This window comes from Hesperophylax consimilis, chromosome 25, assembly GCF_061612785.1.
Source record: "Hesperophylax consimilis isolate HC1 chromosome 25, BYU_Hcon_1.0, whole genome shotgun sequence".
NCBI classification, from domain to species: Eukaryota; Metazoa; Arthropoda; class Insecta; order Trichoptera; family Limnephilidae; genus Hesperophylax; species Hesperophylax consimilis.
In genome coordinates this window covers 14,198,675-14,212,620 of record NC_142860.1, presented here as the reverse complement: position 1 = coordinate 14,212,620, position 13,946 = coordinate 14,198,675, and the positions used below count along the sequence as shown (strand labels likewise).

The window sequence follows — 13,946 nt, the reverse complement described above, 5'->3', positions numbered from 1 at the left end:
TGAATAGCCATCCTATTCATAAACGGCGCTACATTTTTTGTTCGATTAGTATAAAAATAACATGTCTTGTATTTTTATGATGTCATTGGATAGATTTCGTAATTTTTCAAGTTAAAAAGAAAGGTAAATTTCTTCTTTTGAAAGGCAATGATCCTGAGGCAAATTACTTTCAACTTTACAAATCTTACAATTATTATTTTCTCGGATCTGCCCTCGTAATAATAATAATAAAAATCAGAGCGTAAAAGAATATACTTACAATTATCTTCAAGAACCAGAAGCGAGCTTCGTGTTTAAATATCCTCAAGGGGTTCAAAATAAACACAAACATCATCCCGGTGAGAACCAGCGGATTGACCAGCGGGGGAACACTCAAACTGGAGCTGTAGAAGAAGCTCAGCAGGCTGAGAGCCCAGACCACTCCGAAGACAGCCGCCATCTCCATCAGATGCTGCTCCGACAGGTGGTTCCGAGGGTCCAGCTCGAAGATCAGGACGTGGTTCACTCCCGAGGAACGCCAGCCATAGACGTTGACCCCGATGAGGAAGAGGAACACGATCATGAGGAAAGGACCGCGGTATAGCCGCAGAGCCATGATGACTTCTTCGGAAGTGCTGTGGAAGAGTCCTGTAAAAAGAGGCGCATTTTTTTTACTAACCGAGCTTAGCAAAGTCTTTTTTTAACTCAACCGTTTGGAATTTCATCCGTCTGCAATTTAATTGTTATTTTCCGGTTCCGGTTCATTGTAGTTGCAGTTTTGGATACTACCTTTTATCCTGTCAAAGTTCCCACCATCGCGGTTCCTACTACGAACTGTCAAATCGGAATAATCAACATCATGGTACCTACCAGCCTGAAGATTATTTAATTCCTTATTTGAAAAATAAAAGCTGGCTGCCAGAAGGATGATATATGAAGAAGAATTTCTTAATATATAAAAATCACGTGTCACTGTGTTCTACACGCTAATCTCCGAAACCGCCCATCCGATTTTAATGAAATTTTGTGAATGTGTGCGGTTGGTTCCAGCTTTAAATATAGGATAATTTTAGATTTCTTATAAAATGCTTTCCAAATCACAGACATATGAATATATAGACTAGAAATTAAAGGTGAGGGGTAAAATCAACTGTTGAAGAACGAAGGGGGTAAAGCTGACTGTGATTCGTCAATAAATCAATCTGACAGTATATAGGCATCTCGCATTATAATATCACCATTTAGTTCTTAAAAGTAAAATCTGCTTTTGAATGAATAGACATTTTTACATGGGAGCGCAAATTACTCGCCACGTTATGAACAAATTTGCGAAGTCCAAATTCGGCAAAAAAAAATTTCTTCTATTTTCAGAGTCGATTATATTTATTTACGATTATATTTTGTTTACGTATTTAGTTAAGACACTTTTATAAGTGTTCATAATTTAGTTCCCAGTAACCAACGATGCGTACAGATATATCTCGATGTGATAGTATATGTTTCTACAAACTGATCCATATTATACGATGTAATTACGCTTAAAATAATGCTTACATATGGAATGTAATACGACAATTGGGTTTATTCTCTTTTTAACATCTATTTTTTACAAGTTTTCATAGCTAAGCCACCATTTTGCCGTGTTATTTCGTAAAATGCCTCGACCATAGCTCGACGCTAGTTCGAACAAGAATGATGACGTCACATTCTCAAGATTCACGGGAAGCCATACTCGCCCAGCCGGCTCCAATGGAACCGGTATGGGGAGTGGGGAATAATACGCTTTTAATCACTTAGGGCAGGTCTACTAATATTCATATGTCTATGTTTCCAAATGGTTGATTTAGATTCTAACTGGTTTCTAATCATAGTATGTAAAAATTCAGCCTGCATATGTTTGTGAAGGCAAAACTCAAAAGTAGTCGACCGATATCACTGAAAATTTCAAAGTTTTTTTTTATTAGCGCCAATAGTGTTTAGAGATGTTTAAATGGTAGAAGAAGTGAGGGACGCCTGAAGAATACTTAACGCAATCTGCACCGTAGTGAGTTGAAATAAAGTCAATGTAATGTAGTTTTAACAGTAACATTGTGGTATGTCGCAGTGAATAGTGGAAGAAGTCGGAGGTGCCCCAGAAAGACATTAGCAATAAGGAAGCATTGTGGGGGATCCACTAGTATCACAGAAATAATCACCATGATAAACAGTCCCACTTTGTTCAATGAGGTCCATTGACATTTGGAAGAGGCCAAATATCTATGGTTATCAAAAACTGAGCATTAGAGGCTTATGAAGACATAAGAAGAATATTTAATATAAATTACCTGAAAGGATCACAGAAATAACCAGTACGATGAATGATCCAGAAAACAGTCCCACTTTGAAGGTGGTCCACGGACTCTGTTGTTCGCCCAGCGGGGGTACGCGAAGCCGTTTCATGGCGCGCTGGCGGTCTCCGCCCTCCAGTTCGCTGGTCACTGCCGCCTCCGTATCGTTGATAAGCCGGTCGATATCCTTGTTGATGTAGAAGTGAGACTGCTCCACGTTTTCGGTGCGCCATTTTGCACCGACCGACACATTTAACAACTGGAAAAAAGCATTATTTAAATAAAATATTCTTATTTTACTTCTTCGTTTGATGGAGGACAATTAGTACAGGTCATAGAAAAAAGAACAACACAAGAAGTGCCTTACGGGTGCTTTTCGTCATCCAAATATTTGCGTAATCGATGCTTAAATTTCTAATACAAACCTGTGTTTATGAAATGGGATGGAAATCCACGACGCCAGATGGGCGTAAATGAGACGGAACGGCTATTAAAATTTGTATGGAAGGAACTTCTAGTATTATTCTTTATTCTATGGTACAGGTCATAATATGATGCTGAAGTAATTCAGTAGAATAATTGTATTGAGTTTGATGAGAAATAGAGATAAACCCAGTAGTGAATGGTGGAAGAAGTCAGTGATGCCCGTGGAAAAGGTGGCATGATTAATTAATACACATTTCATCAGACTGATTCGTGGATGGTTAGAAAACTCGTCTATCATAGAGAGCATTCGTTTCTATATTCCCAGTGGATATCTCGGTCACCGACAGCATCGACTAATCTATCTTCCAGCCTGCAGGAGTAACTTGCCTATGGTCATACCACTGGGGAGAGCAATCTTGCTGTCGAATAAAATCAATTTAGATATTGAGATATTTAGCATCAATGAAGCCGCCTAAAAGGCAAACTCCGTTATTACTAGTATATATAGTTAATATTTCCACTATTTATATTTATATGATAATTCTTCTTTACAAATGTATTTAAAAACACACTAAAATTAAAAATTTAAATTGAATTGAAAAAGTAAATCAGATACTTAAGTCCGATAAAGTTAAGATTGAGAATAACAGAAGAGTATGAAAGAGACAATGTATCAATGTGGAATAATAATAACAATACTAATATAGTGTAACAAACATCTAACTAACCCAGAGAGAGAAAATACTCGTTGAGGCCCTTTGAGACCCGTTGAGAAACGTTAATTATATGAAATTCCCTCGATAGAAAAAAATCGCAAAGTAAGCTCTGAAAATTATTAAAAACACGTTTTGTTCTGTTATTTAATATGTTATAGGCATGAAAATATTCACAGCGTATCTTTAAATGCGACTAAAACATTGGTTGAGAGATTTTTGCTCTATCTCAAACAAGTCGTGTTTTATTAAATATTTTCACCATTTTCGCTTAATTATTATCGTTTTTTAATATTAGCGCGCTCCCTCTAACATTCGTATTTACATATCTCCCTTTCAAACCATCTTTGAACGCTTACTACGGGGCCTTAAGGAATCATATTACGTTTTCTTTGGGAGGACCGATATATGTGTAACCTGTTTCTCAATGAACCCATAAAATGGATGTAAAAGTTTATTACACTGTATTACTATTGTTGAACTGCTATAAATACGTGTCATACTTGCAAATTGATTGTACCCAAAATAAAGACTAATTGTATTCAACATTAAAACTGTGCATTTATTTAATAATCCTGTTACAAAATCGCTTTTTAACAAAATTTTGTTTGTAGATGCATTTCTCTAATCTTCTACGAAATCCTTTACAATACAGAAGACCTTATTAGGAATCTGTGCATCTTAAATAACTTCGGATAATCTGTGTAAACAAAGTGTGATATTATCGTCTCATTGAGCACACACGAGAAATATCTCACAGTTAATGTTTGCACTTCTTAGATTAGATAAGACAACACTATTAGCAAGTGGTTTTGTCTATCTGAATGAGGAGCAAACATCGGTAGATTAAAAAATATCATTGATTGCTTTGTATCATGAGAAAACTATTTTCTATTAACGGTTAGATGGTTTGGGCACGTGGAGGGGATGAACGAAGAAAGGAGTGTAAGGGAAAGTCTTCTCCTTCCTCATTGCTGAGGAATTTCCGTGGTGGATAAGGCTTGTCCACTCTTTGCCGTTCTGTGCTGCGTGATGAGCTAAGGACACTGATGTACTTAGCTGTGATACTTGGTCTGACAAACACTTGCCAGTGAACGTGAGTCTCTCCAGTCCTCAATTTGGCGAGAAACGTGTCGAAAATATTTTTAAATACGGCAGCCTATTGTTTATGCTTAGCTATTCCATAGTGGATATATTAGTGTTTCTGCTGTCTTTAGTATTTTTCTCCAGCATCACATTACATGGACATCTCTCTGTTTCCTTTCGCTGGCTCTAAGTGTCCATGTTTCCACACTGTATAGAAATATGAGGAAAATCAGCACCCAGCGATCAGGAAAATATAAGAAAGATAACATTAGAAGAAGTCGGGGATACCCGAGGAACGTGGCACAAAAAAGTGAATCAAATTCTTGCGTCAGGTTATGTCAAGAACCAGAATAACAGAAAAGTATTGAAATGAAGCAAGGAGTGTGTGAGAAGACAGAGTTTTGTGGCGGTCTATATTATCTGCCTACTCCTGCTAAGTAACGGCGTGATGGCTAGTTAGTTTTCCCTACCAAATTCACGCAAATATATAGCGCAGTAAATATGATTCAAAAACGAAATCATTTATACATGCTAAATACCAAAATATCTTAACATTTCCCGGGTAACTCAGAGAGCCGACTGAATTAAGTACAATTAAAAATATCAATTTGTTTTAGACCACTTTAATTTTAATTGCACTCTACCGGTTTCGGAAGCACCCTTCCTTCGTCAGATCTGGTCACCAAACACGGCTAACGTCATTTCAAGCAACGTTAAATTCTGAATGATGGAATTTCATCAAGGCAATACTGAGGGCATCAACCACTATTGTAAAAATTCGATTCACATTCGGTTAATCATTTCAAATTTAAAATCAATAGGTAACATTCAATTTTGATGACTTCTGATGATGACATTGTGAGTTCTGTTGTAATTGATTAATATGGAGGTCAATTTTGATAAAACAAGGCTTACTGTATTTTCATTGGATGAAGTTTAAATTGAAACAGTCATCAGATAGATGATTAATGGTTTTTGTATGTGGAGAATCAAACTTTTTTTGGCAAAAGATAAAATTCTGTGGTTTACTTTGTGGTTTTAGCTTTGTTATAGTTTTCTAATGAAATTGTGCAATAATATTCTTGATTAATGGTGAAAGGCAAAATGTATTTATTTATCTTACATAACTGTATTTTTAATTGACAGTACAAAAACCAATACATACAAAATTACAAAAAATATAGTCAGCATAAAATATCAGCAGGTCTCATGTAGGACAAAAATGATGGATGTAGGCACATACAATTAACCCTTTCAGACCTGAATTAAAACTTTGATGCTTGATAACAATTGGTAGTTATTTGATAATTTTTCATGCTACCAAAAATATAACATTTTATCAAATCAAAACTTAAAATGAAAAAAAATCACCTTTCAAAATATAAAAATAAAAATTGCCAATTTTTATCAATTCTAGATAATAATAATAAATGTTTTATTATCTTCTTTTTCTTGTGACAAATAAAGATGATAATATCTTCACTGGGATCTCCCGTGCTGAAGATTTTTTTATGTTTAAATATACACACCGTGTGAAAATTTACACATTTCCTGAGAGGCAGTTAATTAACCTATTATGTCTTCCCAGGGGTATCAGAATTAGTAAGTTATCTGGGAAGAATCAGAAGCCTGTGTTGGCGGCCTCGAGTGAAATTATCCAGGACACAGAATTGTATTTCAGCCAGGATGTCTGGTCTGTATGTCTGGATGTCTTTACAGCACAATTTTGTCATCAAGCATGCTCAGATGATTTGAGCATGAGGAGCGAGACGTATGAAGAGAATACATGAAGCGAAAGTGAATGGCAGAAGAAATCAGGGACACCGAGGAAGACATTGCACAGTCAAATGAATTAAATACTTTTGTCAAGTCATGTCAATAGTCAGAATAAAATAGGAGTAATACGAGACAACTTTTTAGGTACATCAATTAATGAAATTTTACTACCTTTAAACCATAATGACTCCCAACACTCCCCAACTCCAACACGAGAAATAATTTCTCAATTGAGTTGGGCAGTTTCGTTAAAAATTTCTAATTTTTCGCAATCAGCCTCGAAATATCTACATTTGTAAATTATTGTAATGTTTTTGTATATTCTATAAAATAAAAAAAAATGTGGGAATGAAGTCAGGATTGTGCGCCATGACAAAGTGGTGTGGCAGTCCATATTCTCTCCCTACCCCTGCGATAGAAATTTTACTTTAATAAGTTTCAAATGCATTCATATTCACGTTGAATAACTATAATAAATGTTTTGAATAATATGAATATATATACAGGGTGTCCGGGAATAAAGTGCGCTAACTTTGGGAGGTGATTTTACATGATGGTAGGAGTAAAAAAGACAAATAACTTTTTTCGGTAGGGAGAGAGGATGGACTGCCACATCACTTTGTCACGTAACTCGGAAATATTTGTCTACCTATCTTTTAAAAAAACCACACATACGCCTTAGGGATCTCATTTCTGCAGTATTCAGTCTACTTTCATCGTTTCTCTGGTAGTTACATATCCCACTGCTATCAGGGTTGGTGTTAAAAATTACAATTTTAAGACGAAAATATTCAAGTACCTACCTTATCGTGTTTCTTTAGGATCTTCCTGAATCCGGTATGATTTAGGTTCTGGTAATTCTGCAGCAGTATAAGGCTAAGGTAAAACTCACTGAAGGCCAACTTTAGTTCTTGAACCTTCCTATTGGGTAGAACTTGCTTTTTGCCATCGGATCTTTGCTTGTGACCCTCGGAGGATATTTTCATTTCGCTCTGGAGGTTTGCAAATTTCCTAGTGGCTTCGGCTAACTTCTCTGTAAAGAAAAAACAGATAAATTTTTTGATAAATAATAGGATAGAAAGAGTTATTTTTATCTTCCTGTGTTACCACAGTAACATTAAAGCAGTTTAACCAATCCTCGCACTAGCAGCCAAATTCTTGTCAACGTATTATAAATTGCAACAAAATCGCAAATGCAGTTCTGCTACTCGAATATAAATACATTCTATTGATTTCCGATTTTTTAATTCTAATTTCATCTTCCCCTCGTCCTATTCATATCTGGTACCCAACTCTGAAGAGATCCATGCTGTAAGAGGGAGGAAAAACAGAACAAATCGTTCCACAGTTGAGCTGTTGAACTCAAGAAACGACCCATTCTCAATTGACAAATGTCAACCGTGTGCATACATACAATATTAAACATGATAGAACAAGGACAGTATTCCCATCCATGCCCTAAAGATTAGAACATGTTTGTTAAGGCGCCCCTGAGGTGATAACTCACAAAAGCGGCGCTATAAAAATTGTCCAATTATTTTTTGAACTTCCGATTTTATTGTCCGGGTTAAATCTTCCCCATAGGAAAAACTTAACCCTTCCACACACTTTTCCACAAATGATCATCTAGTCAATCAACATTATGCAAGTGCATTATATAAGCAAAATAAAACAAGAACAACACGTCAACTCACCAGAGATCAAATGGGAAAATAATTCACCCACTCCAGATATTTTCATATCAGAGGGTTCGGCTCGGTAGAACTTCTAACAGGGTCTATAAATCCTACTGATCCCTCAACATAAATATTTAAAAAATCTTTCGTTATCCTACATTTTTTTTATAGTGAATACCTCACAAGAGTCCCAACTGCTCCCGTCTGGAGCCAGTGAGACTATGGCATCCCCAATTGGGGGATGTTGTGAGGCTGAAGGTAAGTGGGGAAGGGAAAGAGGAAGGTGGGGAAGTACCTGGCTATTCAGATCTAGTCACTAAACACGGCTAAAGCCATTTGGAGCAACGTTTCAATTCTTCTCCGCAAATATACTATATATTAATTTAATTAATTAATTGTGAAATAACACAAATCAATCAAATAAAATTTATTTGCGCACGCCGGGTTCGAACCCGCGACCTTCGGAATGGCAGTCCAATGCGTTGCCACTGGACTATGCCGGCCGCCAACAATATTCAAAATGACTGACTTTTGCATCTTTATATATAAATTTTTTGATAGATCTAATACGCCTAAATTTTTAATGAGAGACCTAGTTATAATGCCAGTAGCCGAAATAACGAATGGTAATATTTTTATAGTCTGAGAACGCCAAATTCTTTTTATTTCATTTCCTAAATCTGTGTATTTTCTTATTTTTTCATTAACAGATTTTTGAATATTACAGGAATTTGGAATAGTGACATCAATGATATAAGTTAATTTTGTCATGTAAAACTATATCGGGTCTATTATGACTAATCGTTCGGTCTGTTAGTATAGTTTTATCATAATATATTTTATAAAATTCGTTTTCTAGAAAACGAATTTGGTTCGTATTCATAATATGGTACTATATTACGGCAGTCAATCAAGTTATGTTTAATTACCAAACTTTGGTGAATTATTTTAAAAACTTGATTGTGCCTAAATGTATACTCGGACGGTGCTAATATAGAACATCCCGATATAATATGTTCTATAGTTTCCGGAATAGCCAAACATTTTCTACACAAATCATCAATTTGATTTGTATCTTTGATTATATGCTTCCTATAATTTTTAGTATTAAGAGGAACGGCTGCGGTGCCTGTTTCATACAAAATTTAAATTTGGATTTACGGCTAAAATACTAGAGTAAACTGTTTTTTTTTTTTTTAGTTAAGAGACATGGTATATATAAAGTACAGATATGGATCAGATTTTCGATTTTTGCCTTAAATTATAGAATATAGGCCCCAGAAGATGACGATTTTACATGATTTTACGAGGCATCTTTGGCAATTTTTTGTGACCAAATGAAAGATATTTTTTGAAAAAATCTCACATATCCCGTCTCAGGCATATAATGAACTATACAATAAAATTTGAATCTTCACTGAAAAAAGTTTTATTTGCTTCAAAAGCCGAATTTGGTGGCCACAAATTCAACGTATATTTAACTAGCTTTTTTGTTATTGTCTCATTCGCACTTTCTTGAGTCGGGCTGGCTAGAGTAGGTGGAGCACGGGCCGGGGGGCAGGGGCTCGAGAGAGATCGCCCGCCTAACAAATACATGCATACATACCTACGTCAATCGTCCTTAGAGTCATTTTTTATTATTATTGCTAGTGTATGTATATGTGTTAGTCGGACATTCGCTCGCAGTCAGCCCGCGCGGATATATAATTGACGAATTTGTTACTTTGTTTACGAATAATATTATTTTTAAACTCCACAGTTTTTAACCGAAGCATCCCCAAATAATTTATTTCATTCAACATGGGTAAGTAATCATTATTTGAGCATTTTTAACAATGATAATTAGGTTATGAATTAGGGTACTTACGTTATTGATTTTTATAAAATGTTATTTGTGTTTTAGGTCGAAAGTGGATACACGGTAAGCCACCCAGTATGCACCGGAAAAAGAGGAAATGCAATGTCAAAAAGACAGAAAGAACTCGGAACAGGTGAAAATTAAATGAAATATTTAAATCAATATTTATTATAAGTATTTATTTTTTACGGTAAAAATGTAATGTCTTTTTGTTGTTTTCAGTTCCGTAAATGATGTTGAAGATTGTCAGGCTAAATTTGCCAACAAGGATTTTTTTGATGCTAACATCGATGTGAATTGTGGGATTTTGAGCAAACGGTAAGCTATACAGCTTGTTGACAACTTATTGAGAGATTGGTAGTGAAATACGTCCTAATTGTAATTGTATTATTATCTACCTGTGATTAATATCCACTTTAATTACGTGATGTTTTAAAGATATTTTAAAGAAACTTGAATTATTTTGCTTGAACAGTTTGTGTCTTCGAAAATGCAATTTCTTATACACATACGATGGTCCTCTTTGATTGTGTGATAATTTTCTGATATTTATGTAATTATTTATTTGCTTATTTATATTGGAGTCTGTTCTTACTATACAACTACTACCTGTCCGACTTTTTTTTATTTTTCACCTTGTGCACATGTATTGTGTAGATTATAAAATAGGATTTTTTTCAGTATAAAAAATCTGGGACTAACTACCATAAATGTATTCCTCACTGCCTAGAATGGACGGAAATAATTATACCGATTCATTGAATATTTTTAATAAAATATGCTTGATGCTATTATTCTTGCTGTTATTGTTTTATTATTGTGCTGCTATTTTTATTGTTATTTTTATTTATAGTTGTATTACTTAATTTTGTTGTTCACATAATATTCTTCTTACACAACACTTAAAAATAATCTCGACCAAAATCCCAGTGATAAAGTCAGTGCGTGTTCGGAATTATATACACAGCGACACGACTTTATAACATTCTTCCAGATAAAATAAAAAAAATGTGATTCACAAAAAAATTTCAAAGGTAATGTAAAAATTAAAAGATTATGTCAACAGTAACGGTAAGGCCTTTACCGGTGCACTCACACAAATTTTAAGTAAGTGTATATTTCTATTCTCTACAATTATATTACTTACTGTTCATATATTATTTACTGCTGTTAATTCTATGTACTTATCTAATTTATAAACTTATACACCTATTATTACTATTATTATAATTTCGTCTGTGGCCCGCTGCCACATGTACAATGCACGTGTACAATTTCCGTATCTCCTACAATAATACACGTATCTGCTAATTTAAATGAACTAAACAAAAGGGTGATTCCCCGTTTTGATGCAAATATATTCACGCACAAAAGAAAAAAAGCATTTCTCTTTTACTGGCCTTCAGTGCGTGATATTGTCAGTGCCTAACGTGTACATGTGCATATACCAATACTATTAAGAGAATAGGTCAGATAACTTAATTTCTTTTTTATTTAATCTCATATTATCTAACTTTTTTTGATCGCTAGCAACGTCAGCCGTACTAAAAGCCAGGTACTCCCTCTCCGTTCCCCGCTGCACGCTCCGTTAGAGAGGGACACAGGACAATAATTATTTTTCGGGAGTCGAAATTTCGTCCACGAAAACAACGCTCTTAATGACTCTATCCTGAATGGCAAGCATAAATCCTTCTATTTCTGTGCTCAACTCTCCAATACTCAACCATTTGTTTGACGAAAATGTGTCAACATACGTTTGGTTGAGATAATTGAAGTGTTTTGCGTGTAAAATTTTATTTGACCAGGAATCTAATAATTCCTGGTTGGGATTTATAAAAATGTTGCCATTCTCATCGTATAAATTTAAAGGTGTAATATTTCTATCTGCCTTGCAAATTATTTTGTGCATTTCTGTTATTATTATTATTATTATAGGGGAATTTATCAAACAGCCCTCCAGTTTCTGAAAAGTCATGGGTTTTTAAAAGTGTTTTGGGGATACAGACCAAAGGAGCCGCCAAATTCAAAAGTGAATTGCGCTTATGATTTCTACAGGATCAGCAATTGTGTATGGTTTCTGTAGGCCCTGTACAGTATGCCCAGCTTCTGATAGGCTAACTTGACTCTAGCTTCGATGGAGATATTATTTATATTAGCTATATACCTTAAAAGTAAATCTGTAATTTAAGTCCGTTAACTCTGAGATAGTCGGGACATTTAAAGATGTTCAATATGAAGTGTTTAAAGAATGTAAATTAGAAATTAAAACATGGAAGTTAATAGAAAAACGTATTGAAGTTTGGGTTGCAGAGCTGCATTCACGATTTTTTTGCAATTTAAAACTTGGTTCTTCGATTGAAAGAAATCGAAAGAATTTTACAAGAATTTGACCACTGTGTGAATTATTTGATTTGTTGTGGCAAATACTTACCAGAATAGAAGGTGTTTATTTTCTTTAATTCCTGATCGCAATAATGGAAAAAGTTTTCGTCAAAGTTTGCAAAATGCCTGGAAACAATCTCCTGTTCTACATTTTCTGCTGATGGTGCTGCCTCCACCGCGGAGTACAGCATAGTTTTCATCTCCTAAAAAAATAAATAATAACATAATTATTATTATTGTAAACAATATAATTAGAAAATGGGTAAATAAATAAACAATTAGTTTAAAAGTATTAAACTGTTGCCGAATGTTGACAAAGACATCACAGAAAATTAAACACAATTGAACAAAATATCGCTATCAATTAAATAAGGAAAACAGAGCAATTTAAAGGAGCGAATGAATTCCTTCGATTAGAGATAATTGAAAATGTGTACTCACATCGTAATTGATATATTGTTTCCTCCATTCTGGCGTGATGTGAGCACCTAAGTGCTCAGCGAATTTCATTTTGACTCCTTCCCAGGAATGATTATGTTTGATTGTTTCTCGCAAAAGTCCAGCTGAGAATCAGACGGTTTTGACATTTCTTTGATAACTAAGTATATTTTTTCTTTGCTTTAAAAGTACTGCCAACATTTTAATGTGAATTGTTGAAAACGCATAGATAAAATTACATGAAACCCATAGACATGAGAAACAGTAGACATGCCCATAAATAATGCAATAACACAACATTTGAGTACTTTTTTAAATAATAATCCATTCAGACAAGCGATTTTCGTTGAACGACTTTTATTAAACGACAAAAATTGAACAAAATATCAAATAAAATGGAATATAATACCGATAATGTTAATCAAGAGAAGTTAGTTGGCGTCGAGTGAAGATATCGCTGCGTGAGTCCCTATGATTTTTCACCTTATACGGAACGAACTTTAGAATATGAAAAAGCGCAAAAAACGTTGTATTTGGGCCAGATAATGGATTATAAGGAGAAACGAATTGGGTGCTTCTAATGCTATATTGAGAGATGGCGTTAGAAGAGACCGAAGGCTATTGCAATCATTTGCGAATTTCAGAAGAACAATGTGATGTACTGTTGTCTAAATTTAAAAAAATCCAAAAACAGAACACAATTATGCGCGCGGCTGTCCCAGCAAAAACTAAGTTACAAATTACGCAAAGATACCTGGCAACGGGGATTCTTTTTCATGTCTGGCTTTTGTCGTTCAACTAAAATCGCTCTGTCTGAAGGGGTATTAGCGAGTGTAAAGATATATGACCGGTGTAGTCAGGGCCGGACCTATGCCTACGGACCTAAACGTCTGTTGGTTTTGACGAGGAAAAAAATACCAAAATTTTATTTATGCAAGGCGCCGTTTTCGGCCCTGAGTGTAGTGTAGTAGTAATTTTTGGCTATGCTATCACTCGGCTTATCTCGTCAGGATTTCTAGCATAGAGCAACTTAACGGACTTGGCGAACATGAAGAGCAACCGCTATACCGGCCCTTACCAGACCCATAAAATAAAAAAAGCTGATGCTATTGTATTATATATATTTATTAAAGTTTTGCATTATAAAAATTCCAAAAGTAACTGGTTGGTCTAAAAAAAATAGCATCGGGCGTTCCAGCGACCGCTAAGTCACCGGGAGAAAGAAACCGGGACGGGAATATCGACCATCTCTAGGAAATATCAACAGCTGACGAAAAATGTTTAC

The 13,946-nt window shown here is 34.9% G+C and overlaps 1 protein-coding gene across 1 annotated transcript in view; it reads right to left on the bottom strand.

The window, feature by feature from the left end:
- Nucleotides 1–12,802, bottom strand: part of LOC149411563 (solute carrier family 53 member 1) — a 29,989-nt gene extending 17,187 nt beyond the window's left edge. Inside the window, exons 1-5 of the mRNA XM_089646637.1 lie at nucleotides 12,665–12,802; nucleotides 12,273–12,426; nucleotides 7,111–7,340; nucleotides 2,304–2,565; nucleotides 260–627 (exon numbers count right to left, since the gene is read on the bottom strand). Coding sequence (XP_089502763.1) covers nucleotides 260–627; nucleotides 2,304–2,565; nucleotides 7,111–7,340; nucleotides 12,273–12,426; nucleotides 12,665–12,733 — 1,083 coding nt within the window. The 5' untranslated portion in view covers nucleotides 12,734–12,802. The remainder of the gene's footprint in view (nucleotides 1–259; nucleotides 628–2,303; nucleotides 2,566–7,110; nucleotides 7,341–12,272; nucleotides 12,427–12,664) is intronic.
- Between the last annotated feature and the right edge of the window lie 1,144 nt (nucleotides 12,803–13,946).